Source organism: Phyllobates terribilis, unplaced genomic scaffold (assembly GCF_046119375.1).
Source record: "Phyllobates terribilis strain yellow unplaced genomic scaffold, ASM4611937v1 Scaffold_3__8_contigs__length_932513732, whole genome shotgun sequence".
Classification (NCBI taxonomy): domain Eukaryota; kingdom Metazoa; phylum Chordata; class Amphibia; order Anura; family Dendrobatidae; genus Phyllobates; species Phyllobates terribilis.
In genome coordinates this window covers 382,569,571-382,593,645 of record NW_027362763.1, presented here as the reverse complement: position 1 = coordinate 382,593,645, position 24,075 = coordinate 382,569,571, and the positions used below count along the sequence as shown (strand labels likewise).

Sequence of the window (24,075 nt, the reverse complement as noted above, 5' to 3'; positions counted from 1 at the left end):
GGTGGAGTCGTGGAAATTGAGGAGTCTGAGTTGGAGTCGGAGGCTTGGCTTGGCCACAGCCCTGCTGAACAACAAAGGAATAGTTCTCTGAGAAGTCTAAGCTTATTACTGCCTCACTGTGATATTTTCTTTGAGGTGATTGTAGTAGTGGACTGTTGGTGAGCTATAAATGAGTGTTTTTTAAAGGGTTAGTCCAAAACCCAACAGTAAATTTCAAGTAAATCTTTAAAAGGTGACGTCACTGGTCTGTCGGGCATAGTGACACTGCTCTGCTGCTGGCTTATTACCATTCATCTAAGTGGACATCAAAGCAGATGCTGCGCTCACGGGGAGACTGAACACGGGGAAGACTGCGCACGGAAGAGACACCACAGGGACAGCACAGCCCCTGAAACAAGCGTCACTGATGACTCTTCGTTTCAGGGCTGCAAAAGAAGCAAGGGGTGTGTCGGAATGTCCCAGCCCCCCAGTTGACGCTTTGCTTCAGGGTGGAAATGGGAGTGACAGCAGTTTCTGCAAGCAGATGATGATTCAATTGAATGTCCCATCATGCACTGGGATTCTCAAACGAATAGTCATAGAAAGGGGGTAATATAGAGAGAGAACCCTAAGTTGCAGTATAGAGTGAATGGTAGGGAGTTTTACCATGACTTAAATTACAAAAGTTATTCATTTTTAAAGATTTGTTAATTATAATTTACTTTTGGGTTTCAGACTAACCCTTTAAGGACTATCACCTGGTCACAAAAACATTCTACAAAGTCTTCTGCACTTTTAGAAACAGTGTCAAAAGTCCATCTGTTACCATATAGCCACGGTTTATAAGTTATACTATATATCATAGCCTCTTCAAAATTATGTAATATTTTTTCTTGGAGAGGCATTAACCAGAGGACATTTTGCAGATATTTAGGTAAAAATGTAAAACTCTTTTCTGGACACATTATGTGATTCACATATTTTGTAATCACCAATCTGAATATCCTTAAGCTTACTTCCTTCAATCATAAGCTTAGTGTCCTGGTGTGCTGTACATACGCATACTGAGCGCGCTCCACTACCACCAGCCAGGACACAATTCTTAGGTGGCAGGGCAGCACATTTTCAAAATCCTTTTTTAGCAGAAGTTGAATTTATTTATTTTTTTTATTCGTAGGTCTCTTTCAAATTGGCAAGAACCAGCCTCTTTTTGACATGAGTTTTCTTACCATTCACTTTCATTGACACCATTTTCCTTGCCAGGTATAATTCGGCTCACTTCATCATAACTGTACCCTTTCACTATATCCACTATAGCTTTTTCTAATGACTTGCCTGGCTTCAATTTTGGTACAGATGTCACTAGGAGCATAGCAGTGGTGTGCAAATTGAAGTGGTCAGTGGGGCGCTAGAAACTGGATAAAGCGCTGGAAAAGGATAAAACAAACCTTTTTATTGAAGTTCTAATGCCCACAACGCGTTTCTGCAGCGGTCTGCTGCCTTCATCAGGTGGAGTTATGGGAAAATAGCAGAAACAGGCACTTTTATACATAACACAAAGGAACTCAATGGGAGGTACCAAGGGAGAATTTGGTACTTAACCCCTTAATCACCATTAAAAAAGACAATTACAATTTAATAACAAAGGGGACTTAAAAAAGCATTACGGGTCAATAACTACACATTATAAACTTACTATGAAGATGCAAGATGCAGACATTAACGGCAATGCTTTAAAAATACATACATATAAAAATGCATATATAAATGAGGGTAAATAAACATATATAAAAATTGGTGAGGCATATCCTAAGTATACACCTCAACCAGTTTTTATTCCCAAAAAAATATATATATATATATATATATATATATATATATATATATATATATATATATATATATATATATATATATATATATATATATATATATATATATATATATATATATATTAATAATTCATCTGCACACATTATCAATCGCTAAATTCAAACCTTCCGGATATAATGTACCCAATTTAAAAATCCCAAAATTCTCTCTCTTCATAAGATAATTAAGCCGATTTGTTACATTATCAGGTACTTGTTCTAAAATCGTGAGTTTCAAGCTAATGGGATCTCTCTGGTGGGCAGTCAGAAAGTGCTTGGAAACACTATGCTGCACATACCCATTCTTAATATTAGAGCGATGTTTATTAAGGCGGGCCTGCATTCTTTGTATAGTTCGGCCTACGTATTGCAAACCACATCCACAATGCAACAAGTAGACCACATAGTCAGAATGACAGTCTACGTTACAGGTGATGGGGAATTGTTCACCAGTGGTTTGCGAGCAGAAGGATACTGCCCCATGATTAATGGTACTACAGCATAAACAGCCAGGAGATCTGCAAGCAAAACCACCTACTCCTTCTTGCCTTTGCCTCCCATATCTCTGTACTGAAGCAGCAGATTTCAATGTTGTGTTACTGGGCGATATAAAGGACCGTAAATTCCGATTCTTCCTATAAACAATCCTGGGTTTACATGGCAAATGTTTGGACAAAAGCGGATCCCCCAACAGGACGCATCAATAACGACTTAATAGTTCCTGTATGTACACTCTAGATTTATTGAAAGTAGTCACTAAACTCCAATCTTTATATCCTGTATTCGCATGCTCACAGTTAGGGCCAGAAAATCGAGTCAGACATGATTCCTGACTGAGCGGCTTAATTCTTTTATGCGCATCAATAATCAATTTCTTAGGATACCCCTTCCTCAAGAATCTTTTTTCAAGGACATCAGCCTCCTTTTCAAAATCTTCATCCTGCGTACAATTTTTCCGTATACGCCAATACTGGCCATACGGAATGTTCTTAGTCCACCTTGGAAGATGGCCACTGTCAAATCTGAGGTAGCTATTCACATCCACGGTTTTGAAATGGGTGGATGTGAGAACCCTCCCCAAATCATCCAATTTCAAAACTAAGTCAAGAAACTGCATGGAGTCACTTGACATGGATACAGTGAACTTAACATGGGTTATTATCCAAAATTTCAAAGAAATCCTGGGCTGATTTTTCCGTCCCTTCCCAGATAAAGAACAGATCATCGATGTAACGACGATATAATCATATATGGCCTTGGGTTAGAGGAGAAGACGTGATGAACAAAGATTCAAAGCGTCCCATGAAGATATTTGCGTAGCTGGGAGCTACCCTCGTCCCCATTGCACAGCCCTTTATTTGCTTATAAAAATTATCTTCGAATGAGAACACATTATTATTTAATATGAATTCTATTAATTTCAAAATAAACTCTTTTTGAAAAAGGGGGATACTACCATCTTCCATTAAGTAATGGCGCACCCCTTCTATACCTAGTTAGTGGGAGATATTACTGTAAAGAGCTGCAACATCTGCTGTGATAAGAATACAGTTCTTCACAGACGGCAAACTTCTAACTGTGGCAATTAAAGTTGAGGAGTCTTTAAGATAGGACCCCAATTCACATACATATTTCTGAAGAAACAAATCGATGAAGTTTGATAGATTGGACGTAATGGAATTTATCCTGGATATGATGGGGCGCCCAGGCGGATTACAGGGATCCTTGTGTAATTTCGGTAAAAGATAAAAAATGGGGGTCCGGTAACATGAGATATCTAAGAACCTTTTTTCATTCTTATTCAGAATGCCCTTTTCATAACCTTCCTTAATCAAATAATTAACAAAGATGGAGATAGAAGGATCAATATCCAATTTATGGTAGTATTGGTCGTCACTAAGTATCCTAAGACCCTCACACAAGTACCAGGATCTGTCCATAATCACGACTCCTCCTCCTTTATCGGCACTTTTTATTATAATGTCATTATTGTTCTTCAAAGTCTGCATTGCTTCCCTTTCACTTTTCATCAAATTGTCTGGTTTCCTGCGCCGCTCAATCGTGCGTAGATCTCTGAGGACCAATTGTTGGAAAGATTCTATATGTGCACCCTTGTGGTGCATCTGGTAAAACTTATTAGAGCCTCCCCTGACTGGCATATGCTTATATTGATCAGTAGGGATGGTTACCTCCTCAGGTGAATTGGAAAAACCTACGGAAGCATTGGGAGCTGGTAATTTCTTGCCACGTTCCTCTATCAAAAAATGTCGCTTAATAGTCAATTTACGAAAGAATTCGTTCAGATCTAAGAAAAGATCAAAACTATTTAATTCAGCATCTGGACAAAATGATAATCCTTTAGCCAATAAGGAAGTTTCACCTTCTGTAAGCATGTGACTTGAAAGATTAAATATACCACAGGATCTTAAATCACTAGTCTCCGAAATTTGTGAGCTGGATGCTACCTCACCTATACCTTTGTTTTCTTGGCGATTAGGGATTCCGAGGTCACGGCTATTACCCGAGATCCCTCTACCTCCTCTACATCCACGTGTCCTCTTTTTCTTTTTGGGTGGCGCCCTGGTGCCACTTGAAAAAACTGAATGATTTTTGAATCTTTCATTGTTATTGGTGGCTTAAATGGGCCAAATAATGGTGTAGATCTCATTGCTATGTTAGCCGTATCTAACATGGGCGCAGTTAGAAACAAGGCAGAATTTTTTACCTCTAATGCTGGCGAGTCCATGGTGCATGTGGTATCCACAATGGGTCTGACCAAATTAGTATTATTATCTCCTGATTCAAATAATACCTTACTAGGAGCAAAGGAGGCACATGTGAATTTTTTGAAAATTTTATATCATAGTTCTTTTGGAAATGCTTTTTAAAATTTGGCACTTGAGTATGTATGTGTAAAATATTAACAAAGATACTCTTGTGACATATCGTGTGAAAGCCTGGACAGCTCTGATTATAATGGTGTTTTTTCGCTTCTCTATCTTGGTTCTGGCCTGGTTTATGAGGAGAAAAGTAAAAGGCATGCAACACAAAGACGCATTTTTTCAAAACTTTGAAAATTAATAAAAATAAAAGTACATAGAAGTTTTTTCTTCACATTTTGCATTCTCTAATACAATATTAGCAAAGAACAAAATCTCAAAAGAATGAAAAACAGAGGAAAATTGCATTGGTTCACCTGAAATGGAATGACCCCAAAGTAACTCAGCAATACTTACCTTCCCCTGCTCCAGCACCACTGCTCCGGTCTTTGCTGACAGGCTACCAATGTACTAGGCTACTACGTATATTATCCAATTTACCATTTCTGCAACATTTCAATAACAAAAAAATTATTTTATGGTCAGTGTAAGGGCCACAATGCGCAAATAGGCTGTTAAGTTTGGGTCAAGAGAACCAATCTGGGCAGTCCGTATACAGATGTGTGAATGCAGCCATACCTGTACAATTTCAGTGGGGAGTTTGAATGGACCAATGAAAAAGCACGAATGTAATTCACTTCATTAAAAACATATGTTAGCGATGGAAACCGTACAGACTGAATGAGGGGCATCCTATTAATACTGTTTACTAAATAAGTTTCCTTTGACACAGCCTCCCTTACAATGATGTAAAGTTGTTAAAATGAACATCAGACTACAGACCAATGTACACTGCATGGCCACTTTATTACAGACACCCATCTAGCAGCATGTTGATCTCCTGTGGCCTACAAAACCGAAACAGTTCACCGTGACATAGATTACATTAGGTGATAAAATTGTTCTGTCAAAATAATTATCCATATAGACAGGAAAGCTCCTTGCCATTGCTGCAAATTAGACAAAGGTACAAACTGTCTGTTCTACCTCATCCCAGAAATTCTCTATAGGATTAAGATCTAGGGACTGTGAAGGCCAAGGAAGCAAGAAAAACTCACATGTTCCTGGAAGCAATCCATGATTATAAGACCTTGTGACACAGGGCATCTACCTGCTCTCCGTGTCCTTCCACCATAGTGAACAGCTGCCATGAAGGAATGTACTTGGTTGGCCACAAGGCATAGAGATGAGCCCTACCGTCCAACCACAGGCATCAGCGCATTTTTGACACTTCCACCAGCCTAAACTGCTGACATGACAGGAAGGGTACAATGTTTTAAACAGATTTGACCCTTTATCAGAATGGTAAAGGTTTGGTCCGGTACAATTCTTGAAAATGTCCTCTGATCCCTTTAATCAATTAGCTATTTTTGCCCCCAGGATCCCTGGTTACAAGAGGTTTTCTCTCACATCTTTTTACTGTTGTATGATGAAACCCCACAATCAGGACAGTTTGTGAAATCTGGCCCTGGCTAGTTTATCACTAATAATCAAGTCTCATTGAAATCGCTTGATTTTCCCCTTCTAATGGAGATTCATACTGAAACTGATCCACAGAAAATGTGCTCATTAGGATTTTTGCTGGACCCAGAATCACTTGTGTAATCAGAAGAGAAGGAAGCTCACATTTACGAATAGTGGTCAATTAGTGTAAACTCTGCTGTAACCTACATAGGGAGGACCAGAACAGGTAAGTATTTCACAACAACATGAAACACGTCTTACCTCTGTCTTATTAGCAGCGTAAAAAAAATCTGGGATTTTCAGTACTAGCAGACATAGCAGTAAGAGTAAAAACGATTAAAAGCATTTAGAAAGATATCATTAAGATAATTGCGGTCACATTATATATATATATATATATATATGCCAATAAACCATAACATTAAACCCCCATGCCTGATACTGTGCACATCCCTGCCCTGAACAGTCTAGGCCTTGGCTCCACAAGACCTCTTAACGAATATTCTGTGGTATCTGGCACAAAGACTTTAGCAGCAGATGCATCAAGCCAAATTTTTCAAATCTGACGTGTCACTTTATGTGATTACTCCGGAATATTTTAACGTATCCCAGTGATTCTGAGACTGTTTTGTGACATTATATTTTATGATAATGGTAAATTTAGGTCAATATTTTTTATAAATGAGAGCAAAATGTAATCAGAAATTTGACAAAAACTTTCACAATTTTTAAACTTTGAATGATTATCCCTTTAACCCCTTTCTGACATGAGACGTATCCATATGTCTCTGTGGCCTGGTACTTACCGACCTGAGACATATGGATCAGCTGATTCTGACAGCTGACACTCAGTGCCAGGAGCGGTGCCCGCACCGCTCACGGCACTTTACCCCCTTAAAATGCTGTGATCGCAGAATTTAGCAAGCAGGCAGGGGGACAAAAGCCTCTAAGCTCTTGGATCGGAGACCCCGCAACGTCATCGTGGGGTCCCGATCGTTGAGAAGGTGAAATCCGGTCACCAGGCACTAGCAAGGTGGTTAGATTATGCGCAGTGCTTGATCTAACTAACTTATGTCTGCAGGGCTGACAGCTATAAGGCATAGCAGTAATCCTGCCTTGCTATGGCTTATAACAGCAATCAGACTGCAGAAAGTGAAAGTCCCATAGTGGGACTAAGTAAAAAGATTTAAAAAAGTGGGGGAAAAAAAGTTGTAACAATATTGAGATTTAAAAATAAATAAATAAATAAATAAATACAATACAGACCAAAAGTTTGGACACACCTCATTTAAAGATTTTTCTGTATTTTCATGACTATGAAAATTGTACATTCAGGCTGGGTGCCCACGATGCGTTTTTCATGCGTTTCCGCTGCGGAATTTCCGCAGCGGAAACGCATCAAAAACGCTTGGTAATCCGCACTCCATGGTCCGCAGTGTCAATGCACATGCTGCGGATTTTTCCGCAGCGCTCATAAATCCGCAGCATGTTCATTAATTTTGCGGAAGCGCCGCCATTGACTTGCATTGAGATGCATAGAATCTGTGTCTGTACATTTGTACACGTGGATAATATGCGATTCAATGTGCGGATGGTACCCAGTTCTGGAGGAGAGAAGACTCTCATCCTGACCTGGGTGCCATTGTACCTGTAAAAAAAAGAATAAAATAATAAATAAAGTTATATTCACCTGTCCGGCGGCTTCTCTCTGAATGCCGGCAGTGCTGAAGGACCTTCGGTGACGTCACAGTCATGTGACCGCAGGCCATTCACCGCTGTGTCTCGCGATATGCCGGCAGCCGGGAACCAGACAGGAATGAGCGCTGCAGCACACGCCGGGGCATCGGGGGTGAGTATAGCTTTATTTTAAACATTGTTTTACGGTCACACTATATAAATATATGCTGTTTGCAAGGATTTATACAGTGTGACCTAGTTGTCAAGCACTTTCCAAGTGATGCTATCGCCTGGAAAGCGCTCGTCAATCTGCATGAGGAAACGCATGTGAATCCGCATGTATTCCGCAGGAAAAAAGCATGCAGAATTTGTTTGCAAGCGTTTTTTCTGCCAGGGAGATGCAGAAATGCTGCAGAAATTTTCTGCTTCATTTCTGCATCGTGGGCACATAGCCTCACACTGAAGGCATCAAAACTATGAATTAACACATGTGGAATTATATACTTAACAAAAAAGTGTGAAACAACTGAAAATATGTCTTATATTCTAGGTTCTTCAAAGTAGCCACCTTTTGCTTTGATGACTGCTTTGCACACTCTTGGCATTCTCTTGATGAGCTTCAAGAGGTAGTCACCGGAAATGGTTTTCACTTCACAGGTGTGCCCTGTCAGGTTTAATAAGTGGGATTTCTTGCCTTATAAATGGGGTTGGGACCATCAGTTGTGTTGTGCAGAAGTCTGGTGGATACACAGCTGATAGTCCTACTGAATAGACTGTTGGAATTTGTATTATGGCAAGAAAATGTTACTTTAGACCCTTTTTTTTTCCACAGGGGTAACAGGAAAAAATGGACCCCAAAATTTGTTGTGCAATTTCCCCTGGGCACGCAGATAACCCATATGTGGGGAAAAAACACTGTTTTGGAGCACGGCAGGGTTCGGAAGGGAAGGAGCGCCATTTGTCTTATTGAATTTAAAATTTGCTTGAATAATTAGCCGACGCCATGTTGCATTTGTGGAGTCCCTGTGTGCCTAAATAGTGGAAACCTCCACAAGTAACACCATTTTGGAAACTATACCCTCAGGGAACTTATCTAGATGTGTGGTGAGCACCTTGAACTCCCAGGTACTTCACTTAGAACATTGAGCCGTAAAAATAACATTTTCACATTTTTCCCACAAAAATGTTTTTCAGCCCCCAATTTTGCATTTTCATAAGGGTAACAGGAGAAATTGCACCATGCAATTTCTCCTGAGTAAGCAGATACCCCATATGTGGGCGAAAACCACTGCTTGGGCATACGGCAGGGTTCGGAAGGGAAGGAGCGCCATTTGACTTTTTGAATGTAAAATTTGCTTGAATAATTATCGGATGTGCCCCTGATGTGCCTAAACAGTGGAAACCCCCCACAAGTGACACTATTTTGGAAACTAGACCCCTCAAGGATTTTATCAAGGGGTATAGTGAACATTTTGAACCCAGAGGTACGACACAGAATTTGATAACATTAGGTCATCATATTGAATAAGTTGTCATTAGTCTTGAGCACAAGTGCTCGCTACTTGAGTTTGCATCGGGTACTCAGGTATGCACCATGTATCGTGGGTGCTCGAGTGACATGCTCGAGTCCCCGCCCACATGTTTCACGGTTATTAGACACCCAAAAAAATACATGCGGGGGATCGCTCGTGCATGGCAGGCAATTCCAGCGAGGTTTTTCTGCCCGCGAAGCATATGGGGCGGAGACTCGAGCACCCGCAATACTCAATGCATACCCGAGCACCCAATGTAAACTCAAGTAGCGAGCACTTGTGCTCAACACTAGTTGCCATATCGTCATTTTTTTTTTTTTTTTTTTAAAAACTTTAGAAAAAAATCCCAACCCTAACCCAACTCCACCTCAACCCTAGACCAACCCCAACCCCAACCCCAGCACAACCCTAACACGAGAGTTTATTTTTTACGCCATTCCTCGTGCGGTATAAGTGATTAGACGACTTTATTCTTCGGTTCAGTGCGATTACAGCAATACCAGAATCATATCGGGTTTTTATGATTGACAGCTGTCACACACTAAGACGCATTTTTTTGCAAAACCTAGTTTTTGCATCGCCATATTTTGAAAGCTATATTTTTTCCATATTTTGGCCGACAGTCATGTGACAGCTTGTTTTTTGCGGGATGAGTTGACGTAGTTATTGGTGCCATTTTCAGGCACGTGACATTTTTTGATCGCTTTCTATTCCGATTTTTGGGAGGCAGAATAAACAAAAAACAACAATTCAGGAATTGTTTTTTTCTATTTTTGTATTCTGTTCTGCGTGAGGTAAACTTAGTAAGTAGCTTTATTCTTCGAGTCAGTACGTTTACAGCGGTACCACATTTATATAGTTTTTCTATGTTTTGGCGCTTTTACATAAAAGCAATTTTATATAAAAAAAAAATATTTTTTTGCATCGCTTTACTCTGAGAGCTATAACTATTTTTCGGCTGATGGAGCTGTATGGCAGCTTGTTTTTTTGCGGGACGAAATGACGTCTTCAGCGGTACCATTTTTATTTAGATTCGTCTTTTTGATCGCATGTTATTCCATTTTTTGTTTGGCGGTATGATGATAAAGCATTGTCTTTTGCTTTTTTTTTTTTTTTTTTTTTTAACGTGTTCTCTGAAGGGGGTAACTAGTGGGACAATTTTATAGGTCAGGTCGTTCCGGACACGGCGATACCAAATGTGTGTACTTTTATTGTTTTTGGGTTTTTTTTTTTTTTCATAATATTTATTGATGGGTACATTATATTTTTATTTTTGGGGTATTTTTTTTATTTATTTTTTCTTTTTTTTTTTTCACTTTGACACTTTTTTTTACTTTTATTGTTTGTCCCACTATGGGACTTTCCCTTTTTTTATTCTTATCGCCTGTATAGCATAGGGATGGAGCACCATCCCTGTGCTATGCAGGCTGTCAGCGTTGCACAGGGAGAAGATAGTTTGGTCATGCACTGCGCATGACCAAAATATCTTCCTGCTGTCTGGTGACCCGGATGTTGTCATGACGACATCGGGTCATCTTGGCAACATCCGGGAAGCCGCGGCAGACAGCGCTGGAGGCCGGAAGAGGAGGTGAATATTGCGATCACATCCCCTTGCCACCGCAATGCTGCGATCCACTTTGATCGCAGCATTGTGGGGGTTAATGTGCCGGGAGTTTTGTGGGACCGCTCCCTGCACATAGCACCGGGTGTCAGCTGTGACATCCTGTGTGCGGGCGCGATCGCAAAGACGTAGTAATACGGGTCAGGCTCTTAAAGCCCAGGGCGCAGACGCGCATTAATACTTCTTGGGCTTTAAAGGGGTTAAGGGATTCACCAAATACACACCGCTATGGCATAATCCCAATTTGGGTGAAGTATCAAAGTTTAAGGGTTTTTCTGATTGGGAGCAAAAAGGGATCTGGTCGATAGAACAATTATTTACAAACGCTGTCCTTAAAAGTCTTCAACAGCTCCAAGAGGAATTCAATTTATTGCTAACACTTTTTACGAATACCTACAAATACGACATGCTCTTTCAGCTCAATCGGGTCTGATGGATTTTGGCATACATCATCATCCCCTAATAGATACCATTGCTTCTACAGGTCATACAAAGGGTTTAATTTCTACCATATATAAATGCCTATTGTCATCCCAACTGAATAATCACCCTCTGACAGTTAAAGCTAAATGGGAGGGGGATGTAGGCCCTATATCGATGTAGCAATGGAGAGAGATTCTAGAAACTGTACCCAAATTGTCTCCCTGTGAGGCCCAAAGGCTCTCTCAACTATATTTAATTCACAGAGTATACAAACCTCCAAGCTTTTTACACAAGATAGGATATCACCATGAGGCAAAATGCCCTAGGTGTGGGATTGATGAGGCACATTTGATGCATATGATGTGGGAGTGTAGACAGAGAGGCCCATATTGGAATGAGGTCATATCCTTGATAGAAAGGGTGTATGGAATGAAAAAGTTAAACAGATCCCCGTATATTGGGAATATTTGAGGATGGAGTGGATCCCGACTTGCCTCTATTCATAGGTATCTCTCGTATCTTACTTCAAAAGCGCAAACTTCTAGTATTTCACTGGTTAGACACACAACCTCCATCTATGGGAGAGCTACAACGAAGAATAAATAATATAATCTGGTTGTGGAAAGAGGAGTCTATCATAAACGTAACTATTCGCAAATTCGAAAAGATATGGAGTCCTTAGTTGGATACTCCAGGGTTGCCCACAAATCTTCTAATTGGAGATAGAATATTAAAGAGGTTATCCCTTTGTTAGTCACTAACATTTTCTTCCCCCTTCTACGAGTTTATACTCAGTTATTCTAGAACTGCTCTGAAAATGGTTCTCTCCGGAATGTTGGGATTTGGGTTTAGGGTGGGTTAGGGAATTGAAGTGGAGATACTTTGTTCGTGTTCTATACTATGGAATTCTTATGTCATTTATGTTATTTGAAAGATGGAAAATTTGTATTTGGAGTTTTTCAATAAAAAAAAATTATTTGATTAAGAAGGGTCCCTGGTCAATAAGCGGATCAAAAAATATTCCCCTGCTGGGACCTCTGGCGATCAACTAAGAAACCTGGCAGTATTCAGCTTCCCTGCAGCAACACAGGGAAAATTAAAAGGGTTGTGCCACCATAAAGAATACTTTTAACAAAGCAGAAAATGTGGAAATAAATGGTTTTGTATTTTACATTAAAATCATGTTGCATTCAATAAATAGTAAGCTTTTATCTTCTGAAGTATGCTCCCTGGGGCCCCTTGGCGTTATTCCATTCCATTCTTGTAGTGATCGATCAGCTGGTCAAGTTTGCTCATAAGAGGCCCCCTCAACTCCCCACAACCAGTGTGCACAACGTAATCTCCCTCATACAAGTCTGACAGCGCAGGGAGCAGATACCTGAAAGGACAGAAGCGCGAGTGAGTCTTCTCAACCCCCTCTGGGTGAGATCTTTCTGCTTCACAGAGCTGTGAGCACGGGAAGCGTCTCTCGGTTATCGAGCTCACAGCTCTGTGAAGCCCACTATGAGGATGGAATGGAATAACGCCAGGGGGCGCTAGGGAGAATACATCAGAAAATAAAAGCTTGGCATTTATTGAATGCAGCATCATTTTTAATAAATGTAAAATTACAAAACCATTTATTTCCACATTTTCTGCATGGTTAAAAGTATTCTTTATGGTGGCACAACCCCTTTAAGTATTGCACAGTGCCTTATGAAAGAAATGAGCAGTCGGACTACTTCAGGACTTGAGGGTCCTCTAGTGCCAAACACACTGTGGCATTCTGAGTTATGAAAAAATGTTGTTGTTTTTTAACTGGATAACCCTTTTAAAGTGTTCTGTCACCAGGTTTTGCTGCCCCAACTTGGAGAAGCGTGGTGTAGGGGCAGAGACCCTGATTCAAGGAATGTGTTACTTATTGGGCCGTCTGCCGCTGTTTCGATAAAATCACTGTTTTAGTTGCAGCAAATCAAGCACTTCTCCAAATGCTGAGCTTTGTATAACCCTGCTCACACTACTGATTGCACAAAATACACAGCAAGCTTTCATAAGCAGAAAGCTGTGAAAGGTGGGATGGGGTTATACAATCATGGCCGAAAGTGTTGGCACCCTTGAAATTTTTATAGAGAATGAAGTATTTCTCCAGAAAATTATTGCAATTACACATGTTTTGTTTTACACGTTTATTTCCTTTGCGTGTATTAGAACAACACAAAAAAGGAAGAAAAAGGCAAATTGGACAGTGTCACACAAAACCCCCAAAAAATGGACAGGACAAAATTGTTGGCACCTTTCCAAAATTGTGGGTAAACAACTTTGTTTCAAGCGTGTGATGATCGTTTAAACTCACCTGTAGCAAGTAACAGGTGTGGGCAATATGAAAATCACACCTGAAACCAAATAAAAAAGGAGAAGCTGACTCAATCCTTGAATTGTGTGTGTCTGTGCCACACTAATCATGGAGAACAGAAAAAGGAGAAAGGAACTGTCTGAGGACTTGAGAACCAAAATTGTTAAACAATATCAACAATCTTAAGGCTACAAGTCCATCTCCAGAAATCTTGATGATCCTCTGTCCATGATGCGCAACATAATCAAGAAGTTTACAACCTATGCACTATAGCTAATTTCCCTGGACGTGGACAGCAGAGAAAAACTGATGAAAAGGTTGCAACGCAGGATTGTCCGGATGGTGGATAAGCAGCCCCATTCAAGTTCCAAAGAAATTCAAGCTGTCATCAGTGTCAGCGTAAACTATCTGGCGACATTTCAATGAAATGAAACGCTATGGCAGGAGACCCAAGAGGACCCCACTGCTGACCAAGAAATAAAAAATCTATACTGCAGTTTGCCAAAATGTAAGTAAGCCAAAATCCTTCTGGGAAAGCATCTTGTGAACAGATGAGACCAAGATAGAGCTTTTTGGTAAAGCACATCATTCTACTGTTTATTGAGAACGGAATGAAACTTACAAAGAAAAGAACACAGTACCTGCAGTCAAATATGGTGGAGGTGCAAAGATTTTTGGGGTTGTTTTGCTGCCTCTGGCACTAGGTGCCTTGACTGTATGAAAGGTATAGTGAAACCTGAAGATTACCAAAGGATTTTGGGTCGCAATGTAGTGCCCAGGGTCAGAAAGCTGGGCTGTGTCTTAGGTCATGGGTCTTCCAGCAGGACATTGATCCCAAACATACTTTAAGAAGCATCCAGAAATGAATGGAAACATAGTGCTAGAGAGTTCTGAAGTAGCCAGCAGTGAGTCCAGATCTAAATCCGATTGAACACCTGTGTAAAGATCTTGAAATTGCTGTTGGGAGAAGGCATCCTTCAAATATGAGAGGCATTGAGCAGTTTTCAAAAGAAGAGTGGTCCAAAATGCCAGTTGAGAGGTGTAAAAAGCTTGCTGATGGTTATAGGAAGCGATTGATTGCAGTTATTTATTCCAAAGGGCGTCGGCCTCCTATGCAAATGATAACTTGTCGATACAAGATAGAATTCTAATTCTCTCTCAAAAACGCAGTGTTGCCTCTAATATAAAAACACACCAAGCCCATTACTAGGTATCATAGTCATATGCCTAAATAGTACGTAGAGATGAGTTCAAAAAGTCCCACATCTGATCAAATTTCTCTGTGCACCCTCTATTTTGATAAGCTGTGCTTTCATAGGGTATTATTCAATTAACTAATTTGATCCAGGACCTCAAGGTCAGGGAAGAACCGCCCATCCATCGCATTGCTATCAATTTCTGTGGTAGGAATAATGTTTCTCGTAGAAAAATTTTCATATAACGATTCCAGGTGTCTTCCTCCAAAATACCAAATAGACATATCAGGGGTCAAAGGGGATCAGGATCGATATTAGAGAAGCCAGAAAGGAGATTATTTCATGCCAATAGGGCAAAATAACTGGGCATCCCCATATCATGTGTACTAAATTAGCATCCGATACATGACATCTTGGGCACTTTGAGGTCCGAGACCGCCCCATTCGGAATAGCCTAACCGGGGTACGATACATTTGATGAATGTATAGAGGAATCATTTTGTTAACGGATGGGGAAACTCGAGTTGGGGGTTTCAATATTTCTTCCCAGTCTTCATTCTGGATGTGGGGAATCAAAAGCAACCATTTCTCTCTAACTGCTAATGGATTGGATTCTACACCTGTGGATAGCATATAAGTATATAAAGTCGAAAGGAGGCCCTAGGGTCCTTATGATTTGAGTATACCAATTAATGGAAGGGAAGATATTAACATGATAGAGATAGATAGATATATTTGGTTTGTGTTGATATTTTCCTTGGGAGAGAGAGAAGCAGCAGTACATCCGCACAGTAACAGCCTGAGCACTGCAGAATGGAGCACCGTCCACCCACCACACTGCGATGCAATAAGTCACCCCAACTCCTCCGCTTCCAAGGCCCAGAACTAAGGGAGAATCTGTAGTGACATCACAGGAAGAAGGAGATTCTCACCCAGAGATCGTGTGACCAGAAGAGCAGCTCAGATTACAGCAGGATTTGGCAAACCTAAGTATTTAGTGAAATGCTGATCTATGGCAATTAGCTTATATAAAAGGGACACATAAAATAGTGGTCAACCCCTTTATATAAACCCTCCTCCCCAAATAAGATCTAGTTATTCATTTAGACTTTAATAATTTCTTCATGTGCTGGATGTTATTCAAGAGGTCCTCCCTGGTTTAGTAAACCCTTCCATTCTTTGTGAATAATTCTGGAGAATCTTGCCCTAGAACTGTATGATGTACTTTTACTTGAGGTTATTCCTCCTAAAATAAAGTTATCAATAGATTGACAACTGGGTGTTAGCACTTACGGCGTGTCCCTATAAACTTATCAGCATTTGTATTGGCAACACACGGTTGTAAATGCATTCATACAAGGCATCACGCAGGGTTAAAGGGGGTTGTCTGGGATTTTTATACTGGATGGCCTACCCTTAGGATAGGTCATCAATATCAGTGGGGTGCGATGCCTGGCACCCCTGCCAATCTACTTACCCAGCAGCCAGTTGTGTTCAGGTGCGGAGCTGCACAGCTCTGTCACCTGTATAGTGGCCACGGCCAGGTACTGCACATCCATCCTCTATTTGCATCAAAAGGGCGCGGACGTGCAGTACCTGGCAGTGGCCACTATACAGGTGACAGAGCTGTGCAGCTCTGCTCCACAATGGAGGACATCCATCCGCAGCCGGCCCCAGAAAGAGCTGATCATTTCTTCTGGGTCTATTGAGATTAGGCAAAAATTCTTCTCTAAGCCCAATAAAAATGACTGGCAAACAACAGGAACTGACACAAAACTGACCAGCAGTCAGTAGTGTTACTATAAACCACCTGTTCTCTACTGTCTAGTCTTGTTCCTAACACCCAAAGTGTTTTGACATCCCCATCCTTACTAAGCAGTGTCTTCAGGGTTGCAATAAAACAATTACAGGACAGAAGCATGTGTTATACACTGGCTATGGCCCCTCACTATAGCCAGATGCCATTACGATGTACAATACCATGTGTATTCTACATACTTAACCCCTATATTTGTCTAATCGCAACCCTGAAGTAGCATCTTGCAAGAATCAATGTAGAAACATTTTGAGCATTAGGAAGAAAACTATTTCAGTGACAGACTAGGGGAATACATACGTAGAGAGATAAGGTAGGTTGATCGTAATACTGCTGGAAAGTTTTCTGTCAGTTACCTGCACTCGATTGTCTTCTACCTATTTGGGCTTCATGGGGCATTTTTGGCCAGGAAGCCCAATTCTAATGAACCAACACTTAAACTAATGGCTCAGTGGTTAGCACTGCAGCCTTGCAGCGCTGGGGTCCTATGTTCAAATCCCACCAAGGACAACATCTGCAAGGAGTTTGTATGTTCTCCCCGTGTTTGTGCGGGTTTCCCCCGGGTTCTCCGGTTTCCTCCCACACTCCAAAGACATACTGATAGGGAATCTAGATTGTGAGCCCTAATGGAGACAGTGACCATAATGTCTGTAAAGCGCTGTGGAATTAATGGTGCTATATAAGGGAGTAAAATAAATAAATAACACATGTACCCCGCCTACAGATCCTCCTTCTAAATCAGCAGAACAATTTTTAAAAACTGCAAACATAAGAAAATTGTTTCAACAATCATTAGTACTGGAAATAAATTATTCACTTACGACTGGCAGTACGCAAGACGCAATATAAAGTGAGAGATGTGATCTTTTCTTCGCTCGTCGTATACTTTATCACTCATTTCATCCTTTGAGGCCTGCAGATATTAAATATAGAAAACACTTATTAAAATACATAATGCTAGATTCCTATGTGTAATAATGTAGAGGGGCTTCTGAATATAAGTGGACACACACACTTACAGAGTAGGAAAACTTGAGCTTTCTTAGTTCGGCCTCCAGCTTAGCATTGTATTCTGGTGAACCCTTCACATAACTCACACCAAGGTTCTCGATGGTCTTCAAAACTGCAAACCAACAATATGGCACATTATAGCAATTTCTGTAGGCTTCTTACAGTGCAAAGGAGGTTTCAACTTGTTTTGAAGTGTCCCGCTGGGCACACTCACTCCTTTTTTTTTATTTTTAATTGATGAACTTAAAGTTTGGTTAAAATAATAAAAGGATATGTTACTCGATCTCCCTGGGTCCAGCGCTGCCTCTCTGCCACATGGCCTTAGTTCACTGACAGCAGCGGTTACATCCCAACTACAGTGCACTTCACTGCTGCAGGCAATCACTGAGATCAGCGGCCTTACCAGTGTAGATGGCAGAAGCAGCTGAGCACCGTGATTAGCTGTAATGATCATGTGCACTGTAGCATATGTCAAGGTAGCGGTGGAGAGACAGAGCTGAACACTGGGGAGAGCAGGTAACATCTCTATTATTTGAGCACATAGCAGGCCTATGAAGAAGAAAAAAAAATTAGAACTGCAAAACCCCTTCAAACCCTTAAGGGCCGCTTTGTATGATCACCCTTACCCGGCAATTTTACGGGGGATTTTTTTGTTTTTTTCCTCCCCTTTTTCCAAGAGCCATAACTTTTTTATTTTTCTGGCCACATAGCGATATGAAGGCTTGTTTTTTTGTGGGCCGAGTTGTACTTTTGAATAACACCATTCAGTTTACCATATGGTCTACTGGAAAATGGGCAAAAATTCCAAGTTCGTTGAAAATGCGAAAAAAAAAAGTGCAATTCCACAATTGTTTTGGGGGGTTTTTTTATTCGCCATATTGACTATACTGTAAAACTGACCTGCCATCATGATTCCCGATGTCAGTATGAGTTCAAAGATACCAAACGTGTATAACTTTTTTTTCTTTTTTTTTTTGGTGGAGAAAAAAAAAAACTCGCAAATTTGTTGTTTTTTTTAAAGACTTGCAGCATTTCCATTTTTCAGGAATTGGGACTGGGTGAGGGGTTATTTTTTTGCGCCCTGATGTGACGTTTTTATTTATATCATTTTGGGGTAAATGTTGTTTTGTTCACCTCTTGCTGCAATTTTGTGGTGGCCAAAAAAATAGTAATTCTGGCATTTTGATTTATTCTTGTTATGCCGTTTACTGAGGAGATTAATCGTTTTTATAGTTCGGACATTTCTGAACAAAGCATTACCAAATATGTATTTTTTTAAAATTGTTTTAATTTTCAGTGGGGGTGATTTCAACTTTTGTGTATCTTTTCGTGTCCCTTAGGAGACTTGAAGGTATAATCTTCTGATTACCTGTGCTATACATAGCAGAAATGACAATCTATGAATGTCAGCCATGAACCGGTGTTCACAGGGGTATCGTGATAACAGGCACGGGGGTCTTCTGTAGAACCCTGGCCGTCATGACAACCCATCGGCGCCCCGCGATTACGTGACAGGAGCGCCAATGGAATTGTGACGCATTTCCAGCTAGCGCATGTTAAATTCCATTGTCAGTGATTGACATCGGGATTTAACTGGTTAACAGACACCAGAGCAGCACCGCTCCACCTGTTAGAAGTACTTGTTGGCTGATTAAATCACTCATCAAGTGGAGGGCATGACGTGGGCTGGGCATGAGAGTCTACACCACATCAAAGGTAGTCAAGGGGTTAATGACCAAGCCTCATTTTTAAAATCTTACTAGTGTCACTTTATGTAGTAATAACTCTGCAACGCTTCAACACATCCCAGTTATTTTAAGGTTGATTTTTCGTGACTTCATGTTAATAATTATCACTATTATTAATATAGCGCCATTTATTCCATGATGCTTTACATGTGAAAGAGGTATACATAGCAAAAACAATTACAATAATCTTGAACAATACAAGTCAGCGACTGGTACAGGAGGATAGAGGACCCTGCCCGTGAGGGCTCACAATCTACAAGTAAAGTCATATCGCCAAAAATATATGAAAATTAAAAAAAAGTGTTCACATTTTTTAAACTTTGAATTATTTCCTTAAAACAGAGTTACGTCACACAAAATAGTTAATAAATAACATTTCCCACATGTCTACTTTACATCTATATCCTTTTTTTAAACAACTTTTGTTAGGGCGTTAGAAGGCTTAAAAGTTAAGCAATTTCTAATTTTTCCAACAAGATTTACAAAACTTTTTTTCTTTATGGACCACATCACATTTGAAGTGACTTTGAGAGGCCTTTGTGACAGAAAATACCCAAAAGTGTCACCATTTTAAAAAATGCATCCCTCAAGGAGCTCAAAACCACATTCAAGAAGTTTATCAACCCTTTTGGTGCATCGCAGGAATTAAAACAATGTGGAAGGAAAAAATGAAAATGTAACTTTTTCCCATAAAAATGTTGCTTTAGCCCCAAATTTTGCATTTTCACAAAAGGTAATATGAGAAAATGGACCACCCAATTTGTTGTGTAATTTCTCCTGAGCACGCCGATACCACATATGTGATGGAAAACTACTGTTTGGGCACAAGGCAGGGCTCAGAAGTGAATGAGCGCCATTTGACTTTCGATTGCAAAATTAGCTGTAATAGTGTAATAGACAGCCAACGCCATGTTGTGTTTGGAAAGCCCCTGATATGCCTAAACAGAGGAAACAAGTGACACCATTTTCGAAATTACAACACTCAAGGAATTTATTTAGATGTGCGGTGAGCATCTTGATCAGGTGTTTCACGAAATATTAAAAAACATTGGACAGTGGGGAGGACAGGGTCCTGGATCGTGAGTGGCCGCCATCTTGGACACGAGGAGACGCATCCCCGGATCCTGCCTCCGCTCCTGCTCCACTCCCCCCGACAGGAGACTCTACTAGCCAGGGGTAAGTGCTTTGGAACGGCACCCCCTGGAAACTTCTAAGGGGACACTCACCTCCTCCTCCCTGGTGGACCGGAAACGGCGGGGCGGCAGGTGTGGAGTGCGCCGCGTCCCCTGTGGAGTCTTGCGGCGCGGCGGGGCTTTCCCTTGGACTGTATGTGGTGCAGGGGTGAGGGCGCCGCTGGTCCTGGGTTCTGTGTCGATCCTGCGGAGGTGGAGTGGAGAGGAGCTGGGGACCAATCTATGGCCCATCTCTCTCTGAAGATTTAATATCGCCAGTGAGGCAGAGCAACAGAGAGCTTTGAAGCTGTCAGTGTGCCTTGATTCTGGCCCAAGTAGTGTGCCAAAACCCTGTGAATACTCCTTTATGGAACTCTGATCATTACAGTGACATCTCTCACATCAGTGGAGTTATATAGAAGTGTGTTGAACACCAAGTAACCATCCTCCATTGCTGATTTCTGAGCACGCTTCACCGTTCACCTTCACTGTCCCTGTGGTACATCTAAACTCCATCCAGTGGACATTTGTAATATAACAGCTATTTTTCACTATTTACTTCAACGCCATCTTGGGGTCCACAAGGACATTTCAGCCTCAATTTATTACAACCATTGTTCAATCACTACTCTTGTGAGATCATCCAACACTCCATGGCCATCTAATAACCAGCTTTGGCCCCACATATCCAGTCTATTATTGGTCAATAGATAATCTGCTCTAGTGACTTCTTCATTTCTTATCATGTAGTAGTTACAATCTAAGAACTATGAATCTAAGAGTCTTCTGGTTCAGGCGCCAACCATGTGAACTCTGATTAACCGCTCATGTTCACCCTCCCTATTCATCTACTCCAGGCTCCTGATTCTTGATTCCTGCAGCTCAGCAATTCTTTGAAATTTACACACAGCTGAAGGCCATCTTCAAACAATATCATTGGCCTATATTGACCGCTACCTTCTCCGTAGCGGACAAAAACAATCTTCCTTTTCCAACCACTCTGACTCCTCAAATCTTCATACTATGGCTCTTACTTTTGACCAAGAGGAACATACTGCCCAATCTGAGGGTGGAGAAGATTTACGTCAACCCGCCAAAACACCCCGCATTTGTACTTCAAAGAAAGGGGAGACACAAATGGACCCTTCAGAACTAGCGGCTGAGGTCACGGCTAGGCTATTACCGGAAATCAAATCCATAATACAATCCACACTAAACACTGCCTTGCTGGATCTACAAACCAGACAAGATGAACAAGCCGAACAGCTTAGAATTAGAATCACAATATCGAACATCGAGGATGATTCAAAAGAGGACCATTCCAAAATATTTGGAGCCCATAATACAAATCAGACCAAGACAGGTCATCATGAAATTTCAGGACTTCAATGATAAAGTGGACATTATCCGAGCATAGAAACAACTAAACCACCCATTGATCATTCAAGGTCATAAAATCTTGCCTTTCGAAGACTACTCCATCGAAGTAACCAGGAAAAGGAAGTCCTTAAGCTCTATATGCACCAGACTGCACAAAGAAAAAATTAGCTTTCAACTCCGCTACCCGGCTACTCTACACTTGAAGGACACAGATAGCTCTTTCCGAGAATTTACTTCACCTGATAAAGCGGATTCATTTGTCAATAATCTCCTGTGCTCAAGCGCTAACCCTGAACAGATCCACCAAGAGGTAACGCCTTCTCGCTCACGGTCCCCTAAGGGATCTATGAGGCGAGGAGACAGAGGAGACAAGAGCTATAACAAATGTTTATTCAATGAGTTTCTCCTTTTATACACCTGGAGACGCCGGAGTAAAGGTATATATGAAGGCAACTGCTTCCGACCGTCTCCCCTCTCAGACTTTTACACCTTTGACTAAAGTTATTTATTTTTTCCATAATTGTGGTGGGAGGGAAGAATGGATTCAACAAGGGATCAAAAGGAAGAAAAATTCTGATAAAAAAACAACTTCGTAAAAGGGGGTTAATTTGTAATTTGTAATGTTACACACATGGTCGGGTAGAAGTGAAGCCCAGGGGAAAGTTTTTTTTCCTAACGAGCAGATACAAATTGTCTTCGCTCTTGCTAGGTCAGTTTTTAAAAATTTGCTTTATTGTTACTTAAATTTGTTACACATGTTCGAGCATTGCTCCTTAGTAGATAATCTAATTACATGTCATCATTGTCTTGTAAGTATTTCACCAGGCATGTTTATCTCTACAGTCTCTGAATATGTTTATAGTGTCATGGAATGTTGTTAAAGGTCTGAGGTCTCCCCAAAAACGAATGAAAGTCCTTAGACATTTAAAACGTTTAAAGCCCGATAGATATAGCCCTCCTTCAGGAAACACATTTTTCATCCGGGGGAAATCTGCGTCCGGTAAAATTATGGGTGGGTGGTGTCTATGGCTCATCGTCCGTGGATAGAAAGGCTGGAGTCTTAATCCTTATTAATAAACAATTTATACACCAGATCATAAGCCAGCAACAAGATGGAGAGGGAAGGTTGATACAATTAACATTAACTACATCTTGTGGAACCTTCATCTATAATGTATATGTCCCTAATATAGAAAACAAATCCTTTTTCAAACAATTGGAGACTAGACTTTTGCTTGACTCCAATCCTAACAAAATAGTAGGCGGAGATTTTAATTCGGTGGTTTCAGTGAACGAGGATAGGAAAAACACTGCTGGTACTAAGCAATCAATAACCTCGCATGACAAAGCGCTAGCACCTCTTATGGCTACCTGCCATTTAATGGATTCATGGAGGTTCCTGAACCCTAGTAATAGAGAATTTACACATTTCTCACACGCCAATGACTCTTGGTCTCGTATCGACTATATTCTTGTCTCTCCTTCTCTGTTGGCTAAATTGATAACTGTACACATTGATAACATTGTTATTTCAGACCATGCTCCAGTAAGTTTGGAACTATCAAAGAAATTCCCTCGGGGCCCTGATTTTTTTATGGAAATTTCCAGATTATTTTTGCAAAGACAATTCATTTATTTCCTCTCTCAAATTATGGTGGCAAGAATTCTTGTCTGACAATTCGGCACACCAAGATGACCCCACATCGCTATGGGAATCGGCCAAGGCGGTACTTAAGGGGGAAAATTTTGGCATATACGTTTTCTCATAAAAAAAAAATATGAAAAAGTATAGTGAACTGTCCTCTGAACTGAAACAAGACTACACTACATTTCTTCTTGACCCTTCCCCTTTAAATAAAACACAATGGTCTCAAAAACAGTCTGAATTCAACCACTACGCAGATATGAGATAAAAATTCCACATATCTCAAACAGAAGCATATTTTTATAGGTTTGGAACAAATCAGGGAGGAT

General features: G+C 40.7%; 1 protein-coding gene across 3 annotated transcripts in view; it reads right to left on the bottom strand.

Moving 5' to 3' along the window:
* Nucleotides 1-24,075, bottom strand: part of PRIM2 (DNA primase subunit 2) — a 164,385-nt gene that overhangs the window by 121,721 nt on the left and 18,589 nt on the right. For all 3 annotated transcript variants that reach the window (XM_073675471.1, XM_073675472.1, XM_073675473.1), the window contains exons 3-4: nt 17,810-17,913; nt 17,612-17,703 (exon numbers count right to left, since the gene is read on the bottom strand). In XM_073675471.1, the coding sequence (XP_073531572.1) occupies nt 17,612-17,703; nt 17,810-17,913 (196 nt within the window). The remainder of the gene's footprint in view (nt 1-17,611; nt 17,704-17,809; nt 17,914-24,075) is intronic.